Source organism: Hylobates moloch, unplaced genomic scaffold (genome assembly GCF_009828535.3).
Source record: "Hylobates moloch isolate HMO894 unplaced genomic scaffold, HMol_V3 SCAFFOLD_6, whole genome shotgun sequence".
Taxonomy (NCBI): Eukaryota; Metazoa; Chordata; class Mammalia; order Primates; family Hylobatidae; genus Hylobates; species Hylobates moloch.
Window position 1 is genome coordinate 52,459,661 of NW_026652281.1, and position 24,199 is coordinate 52,483,859.

At 39.2% G+C, this 24,199-nt stretch overlaps 1 protein-coding gene across 3 annotated transcripts in view; it reads right to left on the reverse strand.

Moving 5' to 3' along the window:
• The window catches only part of RHOBTB3 (Rho related BTB domain containing 3), a 79,042-nt gene that overhangs the window by 44,157 nt on the left and 10,686 nt on the right, over positions 1–24,199 (reverse strand). For all 3 annotated transcript variants that reach the window (XM_032156795.2, XM_032156796.2, XM_032156793.2), the window contains exons 4-7: positions 17,204–17,358; positions 13,078–13,189; positions 9,664–10,029; positions 1,463–1,575 (exon numbers count right to left, since the gene is read on the reverse strand). In XM_032156795.2, coding sequence (XP_032012686.1) covers positions 1,463–1,575; positions 9,664–10,029; positions 13,078–13,189; positions 17,204–17,358 — 746 coding nt within the window. The remainder of the gene's footprint in view (positions 1–1,462; positions 1,576–9,663; positions 10,030–13,077; positions 13,190–17,203; positions 17,359–24,199) is intronic.

Consider the following 24,199-nt stretch of genomic DNA (forward strand, 5'->3'; position numbering starts at 1 on the left):
TTTTCACTGGTCCATAAACAAGTTAATCAAGACAACTAGATGAACTGTTTTGAAAATGAGAATATAGGCATATGTGCAAATTTTTACAAATGATTCTTTGGTTGAATTTGATGGTAGCAAGAGCTACCATCCTGCCATATACTTGTAAAACTGGACAGCTTCTGTATACCTGCTTCAATGTGTTACTAAAAAAAAAAAAATCTTACCCCTTAATTCCATGTTACTTTGTTTACAAAAAAAACTATTTTCTCAACTAAAGAACAATCAAGAATCTTCACTGAAAGCTAGTACAGTTTTATATTTGTAAAACATTAACTTTAAAATGTTAACAGGTTTTAGAAAACAGAAAAGTCATCTGTATTAAAAAAATTAAAGGAATAATCATTTTTCTTATAGTTAAAAATACCTTTATTCCGCTAAGCATTGCATATAACTTACCTTATTTATCTACTGCAGCCAATTTGTTTATCACAAAATCAGAAAAAAAGAATACACTGGCTAAATTGTGTAATGGCTTAAAGTTTTGAAATGTTTTTTAAAGCCCTTACAGACTACACAATCCCAAGTTACTGTTTTAATGTGTACCAGTCTATGGCAATATACAAAGTCTGTTTTTATAAACTTGAATCTAATTTATAATTTTGAACCTATAATTGATGAGATAATACTTAACTGTCCACCTTGTTGAATAGATTTCTCAGAACACTTGAAAAAGGGACATGCAAAACTGCTTTCCTCTCAAAAACTATTTGAGACTTAAATTGTGAGGAGAAGGCACCCTCTCTAATAACCTTAACTGTACCTGCACAAATTAAACAGCCTTTTATTCTTGATATAGATGGTGTATTCCCAGAGCTCCAGGGGAATGTTTCAGAAGGCAGAATTCTAAACAAGCATTTTAAAGACATGACTCACATGTATTTTAATTCTTACATAAATTAAAGTCTAAGATAGGGTCGAGTATGGTGGCTCATGCCTGTAAACCCAGCACCTTGGGAGGCTACAGTGGGCAGATCGCTTGAGCCCAGGAGTTTGAGACTAGCCTAGGCAACATGGAAAAACCACATCTCTACAAAAAATTTAAAAATTAGCCAGGTGTGGTGATGCATATCTGTAGTCCCAGCTCCTTGGGAGGCTGAGGTGGGAGATACCACTTGAGCCCAGGAGGTGGAGACTGCAGTGAGCCAAGATCATGCCACCGCACTCCCACCTTGGCAACACAGTGAGACCCTGTCTCTCTCACACACACACACACACACACACACACACACACACACAAAATCTAAGATACAAGTAACCCATGTTTATGTTTTAAATATTTAAATGGCAAAATATACTTAAGGGAAACATTTACATTTGTATAGCATTTGACTCTTCTAACGACTCAATTTTATATTCATCATAGTATGTGAGTTATAATTCAGAGGGTCAAAGTAAACTAACTTACAACAAATTAACTTACCTTTCCTGGTGTTTTTAAAATGCATTTAACTTTCTCAATTACATTTGAAACATCCCCAGAATCTTTCAACTTCTTCCTGATATCTTCTTCCAATTCTTCCCACTGAAAAGCACCTGTAAACAAATTAGTACATGCTGGATTTTTCTGTTAAATGAGGAAGTAACAAAAGTAAATCTCTTATTAAATACAACATTCCCTTTTTTAGTGCTTTCAATTTTTCTTTACCAGATATATATCCTTATAACTATACTAAAACATTTAAACAGCACTCACATTTCAAGAAAATCAGTTTAACTCCCCCTAAATTATTTCTCAAAATCTGAAGTCTTCCTCCCCGGACTGCTGCTACCTCTCTGCAATAGGTGGGCAGCTAGTGATAACAGCAATGGTCAGAATATGAATTCCCATGACAAGTGGTCCAGCACCCAAATTATTTACTTGCCCTGAGTAAAAAGGTAGATGTGGTCTTTTCCCAAGGGTGAATTAAATCTTACCAGTTATGGGCAGCAGTGACTACCATCAGGTAGAGGAACATGCAGCAGCAACAGAATGCATTCAGAAGGTCTCATGCATTGTCAGGGGCAGACTGGGATGCTTGAGAGCCAACTCTACAAAACCAGCCTGAGGAAGGGAGCTACATCGTCCATGTAGCTCATGTCATCGGAGCAAAATCACCCCACCGTCCCCAGCCCACTTCAAAACTCTCTTCCTAAGCTCATTTCACTTCTCCCACTCTGTCAGCCTCTTTTCCTCTATGTCTTGCAAAATCCTTATTCTATGGTCAGCAAAAGCTGACCTCTTCCCCAAGGACTTCTCTTACTTGGCCTGCAGCAACCTCCTATCCAACATCCCTGCTCCCTAACAGCCTTTTCCCCATCAAATCCATCCTATTACTGAAAGCTGGTGAGTTTTCAAAAGCACGAATCTGATCATGATATTCCAAGAGATTACCCACATCCATCCTATGATTTATAGAAGGTCCTATCCCCTAAAAATATAATTCAAGAAGCCTAGTGTGGGCGGTATAGTTAGGAGACCTAGGATCCAGTTCTACCTCAGCTATTAACTACTAGTGTGACAAGTCACTTCACCTCTCTGGGTAATTCGAGACCCTTTTTTATCTGCTCTCAGTTTATTTCTTCTGATGTTTTCATTCCTGTGCTCAGCACTCACCAGATGCCTTCATGGATACTGGGGAATGAGGCAGGCACATAAACATTTATTAAACCAATGAGATCAGGCAATTGCAGCCAGTCTGTACCAACTGGAACCAAATCCAATTGGAAGGGGCAGATTGCAAGTCCAGAAGCTCTCAGGCTCATTACAGCTGAGCCCTGCAGCACTAAGCACTAATGCATATCCTTTCAACTTCTCCCCACCTGGCCTTCCTAATACTTACAGTGTGTCTTGGGGGAGGGAGTCAAATGATATGTAGCATTTGCCATTTTTGTGATGCTACCAATATGACATCACAGAACAAGGAAACGGGGATGATAAACGCAACTGGGTTCTCACAAGCTGGTGCCAGCTCCAGCACACCACTGCTTCTTTCTGCCTTTGCTAGCTCTTTTTATGCTTTCACTGATTGCTCCCCTGCTTCCTCAAATTCCCAAACCTGTGAAGTGTAGAATAGCTCTATGATTTCTGTTTTTCTCTTTCTGCATGAACGCTTTTTAACGTTGTGGCCACATCCTCTTTTCCCATCTCATAAATTCTTTGGATTGTATCACCAGAAAATTTCAAGTGCACACAAACATTAAAGTCAGTATAACAACGTCAGAGTGTAAGAATGCCTTAGAAGCCAATGGATCCCAGATGAAGAAAATTACTCTATGCCAGTGATTATCAACTATACCTGTGTATTATAGATACATGGGATCTTTTATAAAATACCATCAGAGGAGGTCTCATCTCCAGATCAAGTAAATTAGAATTTCTGGGCCTGAAGCCCCTGGCATCAGTGTTTTAAAATTCTCCCTGGTGACCCTAATGTGCATTGTATGCTGCTGATGGCCACTGCTTTCCCTTTAGAAATTTCAACCACTGAGTTCGAGACCAGCCTGGCCAACATGGGGAAACCCTGTCTCTACTAAAAATACAAAAATTAGCTGGGCATGGTGGTTTGTGCCTGTAATCCCAGCTACCTGGGAGGCTGAGGCAGGAGAATTGCTTGAACCCAGGAGGCAGAGATTTCAGTGAGCCATGATCATGCCACTGCACTCCAGCCTGAGCGACAGAGTGAGACCCCGTCTCAAAAAAAGAAAAAAAAAAAAAAAAAAGAGGAAAAAGGAAAGAAATTTCAGCCATTACCCAAACCCAGTGTCCGTGGTATCCAGGAAAGGGAATATGTAAGTATTTTTTATTGTCTACACTCATCCAGTCTAAAGAAGAACATAAGTACTGTCTGTGTGTTCTTTTACCTATTTATATATGTAAAAGTTACATTGTTACTTAAGTAAAAGCATATTAACTAAAAAACACCTATAAAATATCTCCATTCAGAAGATCATCTAAAAGCAAGCAAGCATCAAATAATCTAAACAGATGGAATTAGTAGCAGGTAAATCCCCACAGGCCACTGAACTGTCTGAGAACACACACAGGAAGAATCACTCACTGAAAATGAAAGTAAGACTAATTCTCAAGAGCACACTGCTGATTGGGCTGTTTTCATAATTAGAAACATTAATCAAGTCATCTTTGAGACTTTTAGGTCCTAATAAACCAATAATCCTAAGGCTGGGACTTTCCTTTTATTTTTCTGGTGGTAAAAACATTTAACATCAGATTTACCCTCTTAGCAAACTTTAAGTATATAATACAATATCATTAACAATAGGCACAATGTCATACAGCAGGTCTCCAGAACTTACTCATCTTGCATAACTTTACTGATTGATCAACTGCAGACAAGGGCAGGATGACATGTTGCATCACTGACTGGGATTTTCTTTAGTTAACTTCTTAAAGCACTGAATTCACTTAGACTTTTAGAGCGCATGGTATACTCATGTATACCAGGCTGTGTTTTTATGCAATACAGAAAAGGGCATGCCACGGAATAATTCTAAGAACTGGAGAATGCTACACAAACTGAAGATGAAAGCTTGCTTCCACATATTTGTCTACTCTGATGGCATTTCAATAAGTGATGTGAAACTCTAAGGGCCATCTGTGGCAGGAAGAGCTCAAAGCTAAATTCTTGAGGTTCTTACAAATACTTCACTTCCTAACCATCTGAGATCATATGACTCAAGAATGTGCAACCGTAAGAATGTATCAAGTATTATAAGAATGTTACAATTGTATGCCATGTAAGAATTACTCCCTGAAGACCAGGAAAGGGCTGGCTTCACTTATCACATTACTCCTTGTTCCTTAGGATTAGTAGTTAAGTACTTATGCATTATGCAGTGTTTGTTGTTATTCAATAGAAAACTAACATATACAAAACAGATATACCTTGACTGTGTCTATTGAATCAAAAATTTGGATCGGAATAGATAGGTGTAAAATGTTAACTGGACTGTTGTTAAACAGGTCGCTCCTAAATAACGAACCAAATGTTCATAACAATTTTGGTGACGTAACACACACCAAATTTCAAATTCCTAAGGGTTAAAAAAAGCATGTTATTTAAAAAGAATTAAGATATTCTTTGGGCCAGGCGCGGTGGCTCATGCTTGTAATCCCAGCACTTTGGGAGTCCGAGGCGGGCGGATCACGAGGTCAGGAGATTGAGACCACAGTGAAACCCCGTCTCTACTAAAAATACAAAAAAAAATTAGCCGGGCGCGGTGGCGGGCGCCTGTAGTCCCAGCTACTGGGAGAGGCTGAGGCAGGAGAATGGCGTGAACCCGGGAGATGGAGCTTGCAGTGAGCCGAGATCGCGCCACTGCACTCCAGCCTGGGTGACAGAGGGAGACTCCGTCTCAAAAAATAAATAAATAAATAAATAAATAAAAGATATTCTTTGTAATTTGGTTCTTTAAAAAAAAAACAAGGACAGGAGATAGGCTTATTATAATTCTCTAGCCCATGTTTGCTCAAGGCAAATATTCCTGAGCACATGATGGAGTTCAACCTCTGCTTTACCAACCCATCTGATGGGAACACAAACAAACAACTCCTGTCTTCAATGGTTCTCTGGCATAACCCAAGGGCAGTCCACAGTACTTCTGTGGGAAAACCACTGCATAACCGTGCCTTAACACTTGTGTTCTATTCATAGGTTTAAAAATGTTAAAAAAAAACCAAAACCAAAAACAAAACAAAACAAGCCTGGCCCATTTACTGAAGTCTCTGAGAAAAATGTAGGTTTACAATTTTTGTTTGATTTGATTACAAAATACATTTTTTCAAAAACAGTGTCACTTATTCATACACAAACAAACGACTAGAGGATCAAACAAAGCAATAAATGTTTAGACATTTTCTGTTGATAGTGGAATCTGGGTAAATTTTTTTCTCTTAATTTTCAGCATTTTTCAAAATTGTCTTTTTAGTGCAAATACAGCTTTGATATCTCTTTTTAACATAATGTAAACGAAACTTTTCCTTGAGCCAGAGGTTGTAATCTGTAAATAATTAAAGAGTAATAAGTAGATACCTGCAGAACCAGTTATTTTCCCTTTTCCTTAACCAGCATCTGGATCCCTGCAGCCCCAGGTCAGTGGCCCGTGCCCCTGCTGAGACCAGACAACACCTCCGGCTTTGGCTGTGACATACAAGGAGAGATCACAGCCGAAATGGGACAGGTCAGTGTCAGGTTAAGAAGCCAGGACTCTGAACTGGTTGAAGACCTGTAGCTCAGCAGGCTCTCCACACAATCATGCCTGCCTGCCTGCCCTCTGATCCCTATTCCAGGCTTACTTAATTTCCACCCAACCACCAGGCATCCACTTTTCCTTGCGTCGGGCAGGGGACACACAGGGCACTGAGAGCCCTGTTCCGAATAGCTCTGCATCAGTCAGCCTTGCAGCTCACCCCATTTTTACTCTGAATCCTAAGCTGATAACTTGGTAGCCTTCCTAGGCCTCTGCACTGAATTCTAGGCTCTAGTTTGCTGGCTTTGGCTGGTTCCCAGTTCTTCCAAAAGTAGGTATTCCAGCTGGTTCTGGTAGTCCAGAGATCCACCATCACCTGGGAGACTACTGGAAATGCAGCATCTCATGCCCCACTCCAGGTAACTGAATCAGAATCTCCATAGGAACAAGATCCTCAGATGATCTGCACACACTTTAAGGTTTGAAAAGCACTGGCCTAGACGATGAAGGGCCAATGGCAGGGCCACCCATTGTCTGAATGTTGGCCTTCCTGAGGCTGATTGCCAGAGTAATGGGACCTCCTGATTGAATGCCTGTCTTGGCTGCACTGTTCCACCCTCCAACCATCACCAGAGATGAGCTTTCTAAAGCCCAGTCTGATCATGCTTAAAACTCTAGCACAAGTCTAAGAGCAGCAGGAACAGCTTCCACAGGCCTTGCCCACCTCATCACCCATCAGCCATCACCTTTCACTCTATACTCCAGCCGTGGGAAACGGCCTGTGATCCCTGGAAAGCAGCAGCTACCTAGGATTACATTTTTATTAATGCAAATGTCCCCAGCATATTAATCTCTTTAAAACAGTATCAGAATGAATGCATTAAAAAATTACAACAGGTAAATGACTCCGGGGAAAGGGTCTAGGGTAGAAGGATAACTTTTTTCTTTTCTTTCCCTTTTTTTCCATCTGCCTGTATTAATTTTGCAATTAAATAAAGCAGTCCCCCTAGGAGAAAGCTAGGCAGGATCAGCCACTGGAGATACATCTAGCTATTTTACTGCTACTATGTTAAAATGGATATAAGACTTCAGAGTGCTCATATGCCTTTGAAAGTAGTCAAGAATAATTGTGGAAACCTACTGAATAATTCATGTAATTTCAACAGAAAATTATCATAAAAAGTCACATCCCTCACAGTTCCTTAAACATATGATTAAAAACAGTTTTTTCTCAACATGTAAACATGTTAGTTTTTCAAAATCTTAAATTCTGAACTGTGACATTCTAAGTTTAAATGTTAAAATCTATAGTACTCAATGAAGTCTTTTAACTAGTTTGGCTTATTGATATGATGATGCCCGGCTACTGGAGCCTACTCTTTAATTCAGCTAAAACTTATAGAGAACCCGTTGAAGGCAATGTGCTGGGTGTGTGCTGTACAGGTGCTTAATTTATGCCTTTTCCAAGCCAATATTTCACCAACCTAGCACCACATTCTACTCCAATATGTATTTTTTATCCACATAAATCTGCATGCTGCAACTGTACTTTTCAAAATCATAATTTAAGTTTTAACTTATAAAATTACATGACCACAACCCACACGAACAAAGTAATACCTCATTTTTAACATCAATTACTTAAATAAAGGCTGCCCCAAATTTCCCTACCTGTATGAAATGATACTTGCTTTGCAGACCTTAAACTTTTTATCTGTTCCCGATTAGGCTTTATTTGAAGCCTAAAAACAAATTAATTATAAATGTTTCTCCAGACACATTGCAGAGCAGGAGTGACCTTAGCCTAATAGGTTATTGATACATGATTTGAAGTGGGTAAAGAAAATTAAAGACAGGAGTTCTCAGAAAACTTATATTTAGATGCTTACATTAAAATTCATTTTACATCTGTTCTTTTCCATTCTTACATGGGACACTTAGATGTAAGACCTTCAATTCATTTGCTAAAATGATTCAGATAGAACTTCTATCTTTAAAATATAGTTGCTACTGAGTTTTTAAAAAGGCAAAGAGAAAAATACTTGATAAGCTAAATCTTAAAAAGAAAGGGCGCAGTAAGGAAAAAAAAAAGTAACGTCTATGATAGTCATAGCCACAGTTAATCAGACCTCAACTAACACTGGATATTGATTTCCAGTCCGTAAGCTGAATGCAATTCTCTCTTTGACGCCCTACAAAAGCTAAGAGTTGAACTGAAGAGTGAATAGCTAGGTTTTAAGGTATAGACATTTGATTTCATTTACTCTTGGAATATTTTATGTCTTTAAAACTAAATTGGACAATAAATTATCACATTTCATATTTTGGATGTTTTTTAAAGAAATAAAATATTAACATACCTGTATGGCAGATTATTGTTTTTACAAGTAGATATAAAACCAAGGCAAATACAAAAACATATGAAAAGATGCTTGATATCACTAATCATTAGGGAAATGCAAATCAATACCAAAATTAGATACCACATCATACCCATTAAGATGGCTACTATTAAAAAAAATAAACAGCAAGTGTTGGCAAGGACGTGGAGAAATTGGAACCCTTGTGCACAGTTTGTAGGCATGTGAAGTGGTATAGCTACTGTGGGAAATAGTATGGCAGTTCTGTAAAAAATCAAAAATAGAATTACCATGTGATCCAGCAATTCCACTTCTGTGTATATATGCAAAAAATAAAAGCAGAGTCTCAAAAGAGATATTTGTACACTATGTTCACAGCAGCATTATTCACAATAGCTAAAACAGCGGAAGCAACCCAAGTGTCCGTGGATGAATGAATGGGTAAACAAAATGTGGTCTATATGTACTACAGAATATTATCAACCTTAAAAGGAAGAAAATCCTGATACATGCCACAACTTGGATGAACCTTTAAGACATTATGCTAAGTAAAATACATCAATCACAAAATGACAAATACTGTATGATTCCACTTACATGAGGCACTTAGGAGAGTTAAAATCACAGAGACAGAAAGTAGAATGGTGGCTGTCAGGGGCTGGAAAGAGGTCAGAATGGGGAATCATTGTTTAATGGGTATAGCGTTTCCGTTTTATAAGACGAAAAGAATTATGGAAACGGATGGTGGTGATAGTTAGACAACATTATGAATGTGTTTAATTCCACTGAACTGTGTTCTTAAAAATGGTTAAGATAGTAAAATTTGTGTTCTATGTATTTTACCACAATAAAATGAAATTGATAGGAAAAAGATGAGGCAAGTACATTTGTAAGGAAAACAGAAAGCTTGGACCAATTCTTATATATAAAGCAAATAATATTTCATGTATAATCTTAATCTCAGATGGTAGGTAAAGATCATTGTAAAACTAACCAGTACCCTTGAGTGTCACAGGCACGTTTCATTTCCAAAGCTTATGAGACTGTAAGTAACCAGAACCACTTGACAAGATACCTGAATAAATGAAGCGAAGGATGTCTGATAAACAAGAACAGAAGAGGGCGTCTTTAACAATGACTCGTAATGGTGGGTTGCCTGAAGATTCATGGCTAGCACCTGGAAATGCAGTATCTCTGTTTATAGCAAAAAGATCCTGGGTAGTTCGGATGATACTGGAATCCTGAACGTCAGTGGGACTCTTCACATTGAAAAGCAGCATGAAAACATGGCTTACAGCGCAGAGAATGATCTTGTGGGCCTCTACAACTTCCTTTAAATTGGGGTTGTAAAATACCACGTCCACACACTGGCAGCAGAACAGCAAGTTATTTAAGTCAGAGTTATAATGTGACGCTTCAGCCTTTAAGACAGGCATTTTTTCTGTTTTGAAAAAGAAAATAAAAATAATAAATTCCTTTCAGGTTTACAGACCCAACAATTTCATGTTTACTTTAAATATAATCGTATAATATTTTAAAATATTATTAGGTTAAAGCATAAGAAACAGCCAATAACCATTTTTTGATACACAAAAACAGCAATTTTCTACTGCTTAACCTAATTTATAAACATATATAAACTAATTATTCAGGGACTGTAGAATTTTATAACACAGACACACAAATATTAAGTTTATTTACATTTTATAGAGCAAATGAAAAACCTATTAATGACGTATGGAGCAATAAAATAACATTTCTTCTTACTTGTGTGTCCCAAAATAAAACAATCCGCCAAATACTGAACTTTAGTATTTCATAGTCATCCTTCTTTACTTCTTTGATTTAAAAAATTCAAAGTACTGAATAAGTTCCGAAGAACCCAATCGCATATCTGAAGTCCTTTTCCTCGTGGGACCAGAAGTAGAGGTAGAGGGCTGAGCTGTTAAAATTCGGCAACTTCTCCAAGTCAAGGCTCAGAGTCTTGAACTCGACTGTTTGAAAACATTTTGACCCCTTTATTTGGATTCCAAAACTAGCATTTTTTCCTTCTAGTAAAACACTTCAGCAAAAGTGCTGACTCAGTTCTCTAATTTCTAAAAGAGAATATAACCTTCAGTTTACTAGTTTGATCACCAATAAAGAGAGATGAGCCCTCAATCAACTCAGAATACCTACACTCCAGGCCCTCACCACAGACCCTAACTGTAAAACATCTGCCATCTCATTTTTATCCAAAGAGGAGCTGAGGAAGGTGATATGTGTGAAGGTTGCTTGAAGGGTATGAAACTGTCTAAATCAGTGGAATTCAAACTTCTTTAGCAACAGAAATGCTTGATTCCAAAGCAAACCCCAGCCTATAAAACAGATAACAACAAAGTCCTTTGGAGGCCAGGCTCTCCCAGCACTATATTCCAGTCCACCCTCCTCCCTTCCACTGCCTGTGGTCCCTTCACAGAACCCTAAATGCCACGTGCCCCAGAGCCCAGGATCCGTCCTTGGAACAAATCAGCCCCAAATATGTACCCAGTACGTATTATTCTGAACCCCTGGGATATCTTTAGTGTTATACACACAGCTCTCTTAACAGAAGAGTACAAGAAACAGCCTTGTGAACGCTGAGGCTGCATTTCCTGAAGAGACACTTTTGAAGGCCCTGTCCACTATATCACTTAGTGCCCCCACATGAAGACTCACACAAGAGATTTATTTTTCTTTTCTTTTCTTTCTTTCTTTTCCTTCCTTCATTCCTTCCTTTTTTTTTTTTTTTTTGAGACAGAGTCTCACTGGTGTGCAGTGGTATGATCTCGGCTCACTGCAACCTCTGCCTCCCCGGTTCATGCAGTTCTCCTGCCTCAGCCTCCCGAGTAGCCGGGACTACAGGCGTTGCCATCATGTCCAGCTAATTTTTGTATTTTTAGTAGAAACAGAGTTTCACCATGTTGGCCAGACTGGTCTCGAACTCCTGACCCCTGGTGATCTGCCCACCTTGGCCTCCCAAAGTGCTGAGATTACAGGCATGAGCCACCATGCCTGGGCCAAAATATTTCTTTTAAAGCTAAATGACATGTAATGTTTTGCTTTCTCTGAGGATCTGGTATATTTTGTCTTCTTGATTAATGAGAACTAAGAACTAACTATCTACATTATTTATGTGGTCATTTCCCACTCATTTTCTAATCCACAAGGGTTTGCAACCTAATAGACCATGTCTCCCCTTTCACTTTATACACCAGGAAATTCAAAGCCAAGTGTGTATCATTTATATATATATGTGGTCTATATATCTACACTTTTTAAAAGAGATGAAGTCCCTTAAATTCCAAAGGACATTGATCCAACAAAGTGCTACTCTACTATTTCTATTACAAAATCATGCAGAAAATTCTGATAACAGTTGATATAATTTGTTTATTTATTTTTAAGTTTATTTGCCCTGAACTTTGTATTAAAAATATTTTCAAACGTTCAAAAAAGTTGAAAGAATGATGCAATGAACACACATATACCCTTCACATATATCCCTTACCTGGATTTTGCAATTATTAACATTTTTTATTTTCCCCTTATCTCTAGAGAGACAGAAAGACACACACACACACACACACACACACACACACACACACACACACACACACACAGTGGAAATATTTAAAAGTTGCAGACATCAGGATGCCTTGGCTCTAAAATACTTTTTTTTTTTGAGATGGAGTCTTGCTCTGTCGCCCAGGCTGGAGTGCAGTGACACAATCTCGGCTCACTGCAAGCTCTGCCTCCTGGGTTCATGTCATTCTCCTGCCTCAGCCTCCCGAGTAGCTGGGACTACAGGCGCCTGCCACCTCGCCCAGTTAATTTTTTTGTATTTTTAGTGGAGACGGGGTTTCACCGTGTTAGCCAGGATGGTCTCCATCTCCTGACCTCGTGATCCTCCCGCCTCGGCCTCCCAAAGTGCTGGGATTACAGGCGTGAGCCACCGCTCCCGGGGCTCTAAAATACCTTCACCTTCATCTCCTGGCAACAGGAACATTCTCCTATTCATCACAATACCATTATGATACATAAGAAAGTTAACAGTAATTACATGATATAATCTAATTTCCAGTCCGTATTAAAATTTAACCCATGTCCCAAGAACATCTTTTAGGTGTTTTTATTGAACCAGTATCCAATCAAGGTTCATGCATTGCATTTAGTAGTTATTTAGCATTAGACTTTAATCTAGAACAGCTCCCCACCCAGGACACATAGGATCTATAGGCTCAAATTTTAAAGCAGTATTTCTCAAAATGTGATTCAAGTATCAATCTGCTTTTGCATCACCTGGGAGGTTGATTAACACAGATTCTAGGCCCTATCCCAGGTTGACTGAATCAGAATGTCAGGTAAGCTCTGAGCATGCTCAAGTTTGAGAACAATTGCTCTAAGACTTGTGAGAAAGGATCTGTAATGAATGTTTAATGAATGTCTAGACATTGGCTAAGAAATGCACCTGGTTGTTCAAGTTGAGGTGGTCTAATTCCATGAAACGAGTTGCTCATTTTTCTTTTCTTCATTTTTTCACTTGTCTTCTGATTTAAGGCTTGAATCATAAAATACTCCAACTAAAACAGGAATCAAATTTTAACTGAGGATCCAACAAACCTATATATCCAACATGAAAATTTGTATCCGAAGTCACAATTGTCAAACATTTTAAATGTCAGTACCATTTATATGTATGCATTAGCAAAGACATATAAACAATTTTTTTATTTAAAAAAATGAATCGAGTGGAGCAGATTGTGCCTTCTCTGAACATAAATAAACTATCCACTCAAGAAGGAATTGTTATTAATCATTCTGCCACAAAGAAACATGCACTATTCACAACAGCAATGACATAGAGTCAACTTAAATGTTCATCACCGATAGACTGGATAAAGAAAACGTGGCGTATATACACGATGGAATACTATGCAGACATAAAAAGAATGAAACGATGTCCTTTGCAGCAAAATAGATGGAGCTAGAGGCCATTATCCTAAACGAACAGGAACAAGAAACCACATGTTCTCACTTATAAGTGGGAGCTAAACATTGAGTACATATGGACACAAAGAAGTGACCGGCAGACACCAGAGCCTAATTGAGAGGGTGGTGGGAGGGAGGAGGGTGAGGATCAGAAAACTACCTACCATGTACTATGCTTATTACCTGGTTGGTGAAATAATCTGAACACCAAACCCCTGTGACATGCAATTTACCCATATAACAAATATGTACCCCTGGACCTAAAATAAAAGTTTTTTTTTTTGAGACGGAGTCTTGCTCTGTCACCCAGGCTGGAGTGCAGTGGCGCAATCTCGGCTCACTGCAAGCTCCGCCTCCCGGGTTCACGCCATTCTCCTGCCTCAGCCTCTCCGAGTAGCTGGGACTACAGGCGCCCGCCACGACGCCCGGCTAATTTTTTTGTATTTTTAGTAGAGACGGGGTTTCACAGTGGTCTCGATCTCCTGACCTCGTGATCCGCCCGCCTCGGCCTCCCAAAGTGCTGGGATTACAAGCGTGAAAAGTTTTTTTTTTAAAGGAAGGAATTGTTGGTTCTCTTTTTTAAATTTAACATATGTGTATATATATATATATATTTTTTTTATTTTATTTTAGAAATGGAGTATTGCTATGTTGCTCAAGCTAGACTCAAACTCCTGGACTCAAGGGATCCTCCCGCCTCAGGCTTCCAAGTCACTGGGATTGTAAGTGCATGCCGTCCCACACAGCTACTCTCTTGAATACTCAAGAAAGCCAAGCACTACAATCGTGTGGCTGCTAATAATTTTCTCAGTGGGCAATCACCACAGTTAATATTAGTGAAATTAAAGCAGGAACAGAGCTGCCTCTCTGTCTACAGATGTTCCCATGAGCCAGGAAACTTCACTTTCTTCTCTTGAACAAATTTCTTTAAAATCTGTCCTTTACAAACTAAAAATCTCACTCAGGTGCATTTACATAGCTTCAGGCCTGTGCCCTAGCTTGCAAGGCCTGGGGTAAAAGTCCAAATGGAGGCCCACCCACCACACACCTAAATATTTAAATGCTGTAAATCAAGAAAACAAACTGTTATATCAAAGATATTCTATACTTCTGCTTTGACAAATACATCATCATAAAAGCCTGGCAGGCAAGATTTATATTAAAATTCTGAGATTCTTCAGAGGTCACAGAGCAAAGGGAGAGCTGATCCCTAATTCCTGAGCCCTAAGATCACCCATTCTCTTCTCACCTCCTGCTCTAACTCATGCTTTAAAGAGCTCTGCGCACACAAGTGGACATCCAAGCTCTGTCCACTGTCCCCTCCCCCATTCCCTATAAAGACTCACCCTTTGGCCACCCCGCAGGCCTAGGGGTGCATATACGAGCAATGTGGTCCACCATCAGGAAGATTGTCCCAGGAAATGGCCTGCACAGGCCAAAAGAGACCCAGGACCAGTGGCCAGAGAATTCTGGGGTACTGGATTTGGGAGCATAGTCCTAGCACTATTCCACAGACCTTTCTGTGCTGATAGAAATGTTCTGTAATATATGCATTATATAATACAGTAGCCACTAGCAACATGTAGCCATAGAGCACCTAAAATATGGTTCATATGCTTGGAGAACTGAATTTTACTTGGTTTTATTTCAATTCATTTAAATATAAATAGCCACATGCAGCTAGTGGCTGCCATACTGGACAGCACAGGTCTAGAAAGGAATGAAGTCCACCAGCTCCAGGTGGGCACAACCCTTGGCTCCACTGACTTGTGCCCTGTGGGGAGGTATGCAGCTGGAGGACGGACAGATGGAGCTCTCTAAAGCTGGAAAGCAGGCACCTTTCTCTCTGGCCTAGGTCTAAGGGTAGTACTGCACAGCTCTTCAACTCTGACCCTTAAATGCAGATTTTCAATGCTCCTTTTATTCTAACATTATCATCTCCATCCATATGTTTGCCAGTGCCATTCTATTTTACACTCGAGATCCCAGTTGTACTTTACTAGAAAGTAAAGCATCTAAAAAGAGATCATTCTGATCTTGTTTCCATATTCTCAACAGGTCTTGAGTTAAGGTAAAAAAACTGCCATGTCTTTCTCCCAACCTTGGCCACATCAATCCTCATCATGCCTCTAACCCTAACTGCAACATTAGATATTAGGAAGAAAGAGAAAAAAGGAGCCACAAGAAGAGAAAGAGAGGAGAGAAAGTGGGAGTGGGAAGGTGGGAAGAGTGATCCTGGGAATTTCAGGTTCAGGATCCTGGAACAGGGAGCAAGGAGACCTCTGGCTTCCAAGGCAACGGCCTCCCCTCAACAAATGAAACCAAATCTAACGCATAAAACTATCTGACAAATGAACCTTCACAATAAGCAAAACCAAACCATCGTTTTGCTCTCCAGCTCCCCAGGGATTTTAGGAAATGCACCATTCTTCGCCAAATTAAGATTTTTTTAAAAGCCACTAGAATATAATCTGCTTGACAGGAAGATTAAATTTCTCTTATCCACCTTTCTACTCACTGCTCATCACTATAAATGAATGCAACAAAAGTTTCTCACAGTCATCAATAATATCAATATTGTGAGCATATCTTCCTTAACATTGTAATATTAATGTTTCTTTATATTACTGAGTGAATAAAAGCCATTTATATTTGATGGAAATTGGCAGCATTTATATTTGGTCTTTATTTTACCCATTTACACAAATGATACTTCTGTAGTCATCTGTGGAACCTCAACATTTCAACATGAATTTACATAATGAATATTGGGGCATATTGGAAAGAGTACTTGGTGAAGAGCTAGGGAACTGATGGGGGATGCCAAAGTGCTGCTGCTTAAGGTAGGTTTTCTTTGCTTTTAACTTCTCATCCGTGTATATCAGATTTGTCTGTTGAGAGGAGTTACTTCTTAGAGGTTTGGAAATGTAGTTTCTATGTCAGCAAATTCTTAAATGATACAACTCCACAGTATTCTCCAAGGACATTACAGTCCTAATACTATATGGGAGGTCCTGTGTGTTAAGATCAGCACCAAAATGACTGCAGAACCCAGTATGCGCCACTGCAATCAAGCAAGCAAACTTGCTCCCACATTTCCAACAAGCAGCTATTTGTATAAGTAGTTCCTCTGAATCTGTCTGAGCTACAACAAGATTAGGAGGATATAAAATTCTGCCAAAGCACACACAGAGGAAGAAAAATCATTCTTTCCAACTAGTAGATGGAAATGAAAGAGAACTTTCAGGGCCTGCTGGCTCAGGCTGCCAGGCTCATTCAGCTGTATAAAGATGACTATTAAAAGTGGCATCACAGGTTTGGTTAAGTAAACATGCTTTTGATACATACAACAAAGACTACTAAAGATCACCAAATGAAAAATTCCAAAATATTATATTAGATAATAGAAAAGGTTTCATTTGGAGAGAAAAATAAAATTACAATTTTGTTCTGATAAAACCTTTGCCACTCACTCTCATTTTATTTCTCAAGGTTAAGTATGACAAACCATGCTCTTAAACCTGAAGTTCTAACTGATGTTCTAGAAAATACCTAAAGAGCCAACCTGACAAATAACTTTATACTTAATAGGAATGTCCACTTACCACTCCTCCAAAATACTTTCCTATGTAGAAGTCATCAAGGCTGTGGAGTTCAAGATAGGTTGCTCCTAGTTCTTTCGCAAGTTGGATCCCTTCAGTTGTACTAACACAGCTCCCTCTGTCTGAGGTACATAGTGGGCATGTACAAGGTAACTCTTCTGAGAAAACAAATTTTAAAACAAAGAGTTTTGAAATTAAACAGGAAAAAAAAGGTACACGGACAATCTGAACATTAAACAACAAACTAAGAGCTCATACCAGAGCCACAGTTCAAAAGCATTCAGTATATCCACTACCCACTAAACTCTGAATACAAAGTGTCAATGACCATAGAAAGGTCCGTAAATAAGCATTCACTGCAAGAATAATAAATAGTATTTTAGAAAATAGAAAAATTTAAAAGTAGGTGAACGGATATTAACAAACAACCAGTACTCGTGGGCCTGCTTCTTTTTACACAACCTTGACATCCTGAATATCAGTATTTCTAGGCCAGTAGAAAAGAAGATAAATGTAACAACTTGATTGCCATGGAGAGCATGGAAAACAGTGGATTTGCTTTTTTAATATAATAAACTTAAAATTTATTTACAAAGTTTGAGTAAAACTCATACTTCTATTGTAACAGAACCTTCAATTTGACCTGATTTTCCAGGCAACAAAATTGTCACTCTCTTTGTAAACTTCATATGAAGTACATTCCTATTAATTCAGACATTTCAATCATTAAACTCTAAAGCATTCAACTTCAGAGAACAAGTTCAATCATTCTTTATCTTTTCCTTTAAGATTAAAAAATTAAAAACTGAAGAAATAAAAAGTATTAACTCAAAAAGTGAAAGTCCCAAAATTCACAGTTGTACCATGTATAGATCTATGGCTAGGAAGGTGATAGAACAATCTATCTATAAGAACATCCCTAGTAAGGCTAAAAATGTATGTTTAACTCCATATTTGTCAGCCAGATTTGTTATGTATCGTGACCACAACATCAGATGTGTCACCATTCAAAAAGGCTGCCAGATCAAAAGAGGGTAAATTCATTTCTAAAAATGCATGTTGTTGTAGATTGGCTTCCCATGGGGAGGCAGACTCTAAGATGAAGAGTGGTGTGGAGAAGCTTAATTGGGGAGTGATCTTGGGAATAATGCTTCTCCTCAGGGGTGAGGAATGCGGGACTGGGTAGAGGGAAAATTGGAATTGCAGTACTGTTGGAATAGGGACCAAAGCTGATCCTACAGGGGGCTCTGGAGCTTAGATGGCCTTTTAGAGTTGTTCCTTGTGGAAAGGAGGTAGCTGAGCTGTATCCTATCCCTAAATCGACCAGTAATCAGACAAGGGCTGAGCCCCTGGAGCAGGCATAACTTGGGCAAGGCAGCTCCCATCAGCACAGAGTAAGGCATGGAAAGGGGCTCAGATGTGCACCAGCAGCAGCCAACAAGCCCCAATAACTGAGGGAGTAAGTACACTGGCCCTGAAAGGACATTTGAGCAACTCCCCATCGCATATGCAGCAACCTCCCTGTGAATGAATTGCATACAGATGGAGCAGATATATGTAAATACTGGGTATATGCTAAATATATTTAGTGCATATGCATACCATGTATGTAAAAATGCACATACACGTACACACAGACACACATGGCTTAGATAATTTTAGCTTCACTGAAAGCATTTTGGAGCTCAAAAGCCATATATTCATATTCTTATTTTGCAGAGGAAGAAACTGAGGCTCAGAGAGGTTATGTGACTTTTCCGAGTCTCTTTGTGGGTTAGAGATAGAGAAACAATCATAATACTGCTACTTGCTCTACCTGATAATAAAAGTGACACCAAAAGGAAAAATAAAAATATAGTTTTAGTAAAGAATTACTGATTCCAAAGATAGTGATTTAACAATTAAACGAGTTCTCTAAATTATGCCATAAATTCTAATTTGAGATTTTACTTTTACTTTTTCTAAGATCATTTGAAGTTTGGAGCAAATAAAGTTTTCATACAGAATTTAGCCTATCTTGAAAAATAACATGTTGGTATTTCACATTCTTCACAAAGCCTTCCTAAACAGTGCCTTTGATTTTCTAAAAACAGAGGCCTTCTTATACCTACAAAGGTCTCCTTATGTTGATGGAATGGAGTGGGTAGCCAGATCATCTTATTACACTTTATTTCTGGACGGAAATCAAGCAGAGACAGGAGTGTTTCAAGTGGAAAAGTGAAGTGAACACAATGTAAAATAATTTTTAACAATCTTGATTTGAGGGAGAAAATACAACTAATTTGAGGTTTATGCTAGCAGGGTGGTTTTTCCACTGTGCGTGATTGTAAGCAACTTACCTACACACATTCCTAGAAAGTGCCCCTGTATCTCTTCTATGTCACTGAAGACATTTGTTTTTGTTCACTCACCAGAAAGGAAAAAATGTCTAGTCATTCTACACCATATTATGCTGTAACTATGTTGCCACTTAGTTACCTACCCTTTATCTGGATTCTAAAATCTTACTTCTCAAAACCTTCTTGAGAGGCTTTTGTTTCTAAATAGTTACTTTGTGGTTCTCTTTTGAACCGTTCCTACATTCTTCAATATCAATCAGCTATATGATCTAAGAGTCCAAGTAGAAGTCTGGCTTGTATTGGTTATAGCAGGAGAACCGATTCTGAATTAAATTTATTTACATTAACCATTTAATTAGGAACAAGCAGAGGATTCAAACTAATTTTAAATTGTGGTGCTGCATGGTCATGTGACTCTGAATGAGTGCTACACTTCTAGCTAACATTATAGTCTTTTTTTCCCTTATATGCTTAAGATGTTATCATAAAATGCTGTCTATTTTTTAAAAAGCAAGCACAATGTAACTCTGACATTCTAATGGATAACATCTCTTTGAAAAGTAGTGGATTTGGGAACCTGCAGGTTAATTCTTACAACATTGCCACTGCTTGGAAGTTTTAGAAATTCTTTTAAAAACTTCTGGCCTAGTAAAGGACCAGGTTCTACCAGAGCGTCAGAAATAACTGAAATGATGCCTGTCTTTGGGAGCTTAAAGCTATGAATACATTCTAAGCACATTCTGAAAAAAAATTCTCTTTTCAAGATAGATTCAATATTTAGTATAAGCCGAAAATTTATTCAGAGCCAAGTATGATGAAGACATCCATAGGGTCAAGGTTGTCAAAAACATGTGTAACAAAGGAAAGAAATGAGACTGGATTATATTTGCTGAATTCTTTTTAATGTTAAAAAGAATTTCAAGAAGCTGAGCATGATGGCGTGTGCTTAATTCCAGCTACTTGGGAGGCTGAGGTGGGAGGATCCCTTGAACCTAGGAGTTGGGGGCCAGCTTGGTCGACATAGTGAGATCCCATATCCCTTTTTTTATTTTTTAAATTTGTATTTATTTATTTATTTATTTTGAGACAGGGTCTCCCTCTGTCACCCAGGCTGGAGTGCAGTGGCATGATCTCTGCTCACTTCAACCTCTGCCTCCCCCAGGCTAAACTGATCCTCCCACCTCAGCCTACCTAGTGGCTGGAACTACTGGTGTGCATCACCACACCTGGTGAATTTTTGTATTTTTACTAGAGATGGAGTTTCACCATGTTGCCCAGGCTGGTCCTGAACTCCTGATCGCAAGTGATCATCCCACCTCAGTCTCCCAAAGTGCTGGGATTACAGGCGTGAGTCACCGTGGCCAGCCCCATCTCTATTTAAAACAACAAACAAACAAACAAAAAGGTAAAAAGAGTTCCAAGGGAATTACCAGGAGAGCACCCAGCACAGTTTCATGTATTCCAAGGGATGGATGGGGGAAGCCAATAAAGGTCCTCTAGTTGAATAGCCAGATTTAGCTTTTTAATTACTTTGTAATTACATCTTGTATGGCAAATTAATTTCATCTTGTTAGTGAAATTGACTTTTTCACTTACTTAGATCATCCATAAAACCATTCACTCATTGAATAAACGTTTAGTGAATACCTACCACACATCAAGTGCCAGGGATATAAAAATGCAATGATTAAAAAACTCATAGTCTACTGAGAGAAGATAGACATGACTGCAAACAGTTATAATATAACATAACAAGCACTGAAATAAAGGTGTCCAAAGCCACCACAGAACAGAGGAGAGAAAGTTAACTGTCTGGGGGGGATTACGGAAGGCTTCACAGAAAGTGTAATGATTTAAAAGATAAGTGTGAATTTGCTATGCTGATATGATAGGGGCTGTGTAGAGGGGCACTACAGTTAAGAATACAGCATATACAGGGGACTGGATGTGAGAAGAAAGGAAAACATTTCCAGTTTCAAGATGGAAAACTAAGCCCACATTGTGATCTCCCCTCCCTGTCAAATCACAGAGATGATGAAATAAAGGGGGAAGGGGGGAGGAGAGAAAGAAGAGAGGGAAGGAGAGAAGAAAGAAGGAGGGAGGGAGGAAGGAAGGAAGGAAAGAAGGAAGGGAGAGAGGGGCCAGGTGTGTTGTCTCATGCCTGTAATCCCAGCACTTTGGGAGGCTGAGGCAGGTGGATAACCTGAGGTCAGGAGTTCGAGACCAGCCTGGCCACTATGATGAAACTCCACCTCTACTAAAAATACAAAAATTACTCAGGCATGGTGGTTCATACCTATAATTGCAGCTACTTAGGAGGCTGAGGCAGGAGAATCACTTGAACCTGAGGTGGAGGTTGCAGTGAGCTGAGATCGTGCCACTGCACTCCAGCCCGGGCAACAGAGTGACACTCTGTCTCAAAAAAAAAAAAAAAATGGGGGGGAGGGGAAGAAGGGAGGGAAGGAGGGAAGAGGGAAGGAAAGAAGGAAGGGGGAAGGAGAAAGAGAGGGAGGGAGGCAGGAAGGACTGAATACGCAGCAATGCTCAAAAACTAGAGGGGAAACTTCATCAGCCCAGAAACTAGGAGTGCTTGAGAGAATGAAGGCAGGCAGCACAGGACCGAAGAGGCCTCCTGAAGCTCTGAGTAGAGGCTCACACTGCAGCCACAACCAGAGTGCTCCCTGCTCAACAATGCAGGGAGCAACAAGGAGGAGGAGGCCCAAAGGCAAATGACTGGTGATTAGTGGGAGAACCCCTGTGGAAGCAGCCAGGCCTGTTGATCCTGGGTGTTTTCCTACTTACACCCCCATCCCCAGACAGCAGCTAGGCAGAGAAAGAGGAAGGCATCAATCCAATAAGGAAAGTCAACTGCAAAAGTAGGCAAATTAAGAATTCCCCAATGTTTAAGAAACATCCATACCATAAAATAAAATCTCATCAAGTAGAATGACTTATAATGTCGTCTTAAAACCAAACTTAATAGAAAAATCAAAACTGAATTATTAAGCATCATTAATTATCCTGAGAGTTTATTTATTTATTTATTTATTTTTATTTTTTTATTTTTTTGAGATGGAGTCTTGCTCTGTCTCCCAGGCTGGAGTGTAGCGGTGCGATCTTGGCTCTGCAAGCTCCGCCTCCCAGGTTCACGCCATTCTCCTGCCTCAGCCTCCCGAGTAGCTGGGACTACAGGTGCCCACCACCACACTTGGCTAATTTTTGTACTTTTAGTAGAGACGGGGTTTCACTGTGTTAGCCAGGATGGTCTCTATCTCCTGACCTCATGATCCACCCACCTCGGCCTCCCAAAGTGCTGGGATTACAGGTGTGAGCCACCACGCCTGGCCTGAGAGTTTTTTTAAATAAAAGTTTGCATCCTTAAGATTGGAACAAGAAATTATGAAAGCAGCCATTAGAGATCTGGTATGAAAAGCTTTTGAAATAAAAAATTTAATAAGGCAGAATAGCAGAACAGACCCAGCAGAACTAATGTGTGAACCAGAAGAAAAGGCCAAGGAACTCTCCCATAATGCAACACAAAGAAATAAAGCAATAAGAAATATAAAAGAAAGATAAAAGAATCAGAGAACAGATCCAGAAGTTTCAACATCAGTCTAATAAGAGTCCCAAAAGAAGAGAATAGAGAAAATGGAGGGATGGTGATATCGGAAGTCACACAGTTAAGACTTTCCTAGACCTAAAGAAAGACATTAAGTTTTTCAAGTAGTTCAGTGTGACTGACACATAAGACAGGGGACTATGCCCTGCAAGATTATAGAAACAGTCAGAGGCTACCTCATGAAGGATCTTGTATTTCAGGTAAAGATTTTACAAGGAAAAGTTATTGAAATGAGATACAAACACTGGACTGAAATAAGGGCATCAGTGCCCATAATTTAAATAAAAAGTATAATCCCTGGCTCTAGCCAATTAAAGGGTGCAGAAGTAAAGACACCTAAAGTCATGAGCATCCTAGAGCCCAGACCTTGGTTTCTAAATATCATTGCCCCCTAGAAGGAATGAGAGTTCCCTGAAGAAACGGCTGATTCTAGGACTGGGTTAGGCAAAGTCTGAGCCTGGAATATCTTGTGCCAGAAAGCAAGGAAGGGGCTAAAAACTGATTAGAGGTAGTTTGAAATGACTCCCTGCAAGCAAATATGGAGCAATGTGAGCATCCAAAAGAATAATCAAAACAGATTATAAAATACTGAATTTAAAATACAAATCCATGAATCATAATAATTCTAAGAGAAAAATTTGGGAACAAAGAAAAAGGAAAGCTCCATTTACAGAAGAATATCAACTAATAAGTATAGGAAGAATGATAGAAACATCACTATTTTGCAAGCACATTTATCATAAATGAAGGAATTACGCAAACTAAAGGGCCTGGGTTCATTAAAAATGTTAATATTACGAAAGACACGGTCCCTCCCCCCAAAAACCATTGGGGGTACTGCTCCAGATTAAAAGAGATTAGAAGGCAGATGTGGTAATGCATGCCTATAATCCTAGCTACTTGGGAGCCTGTGGCAGGAGGATTGCTTAAGCCTGAGCTCCAGACCAGCCTAGGCAACACAGCAAGATCCTGTCCCTAAAAAAAAAAAAAAAAGAAAGGAAAAAAAAAAAGAATTGAGAGCTATAACAACTAAATGCAATG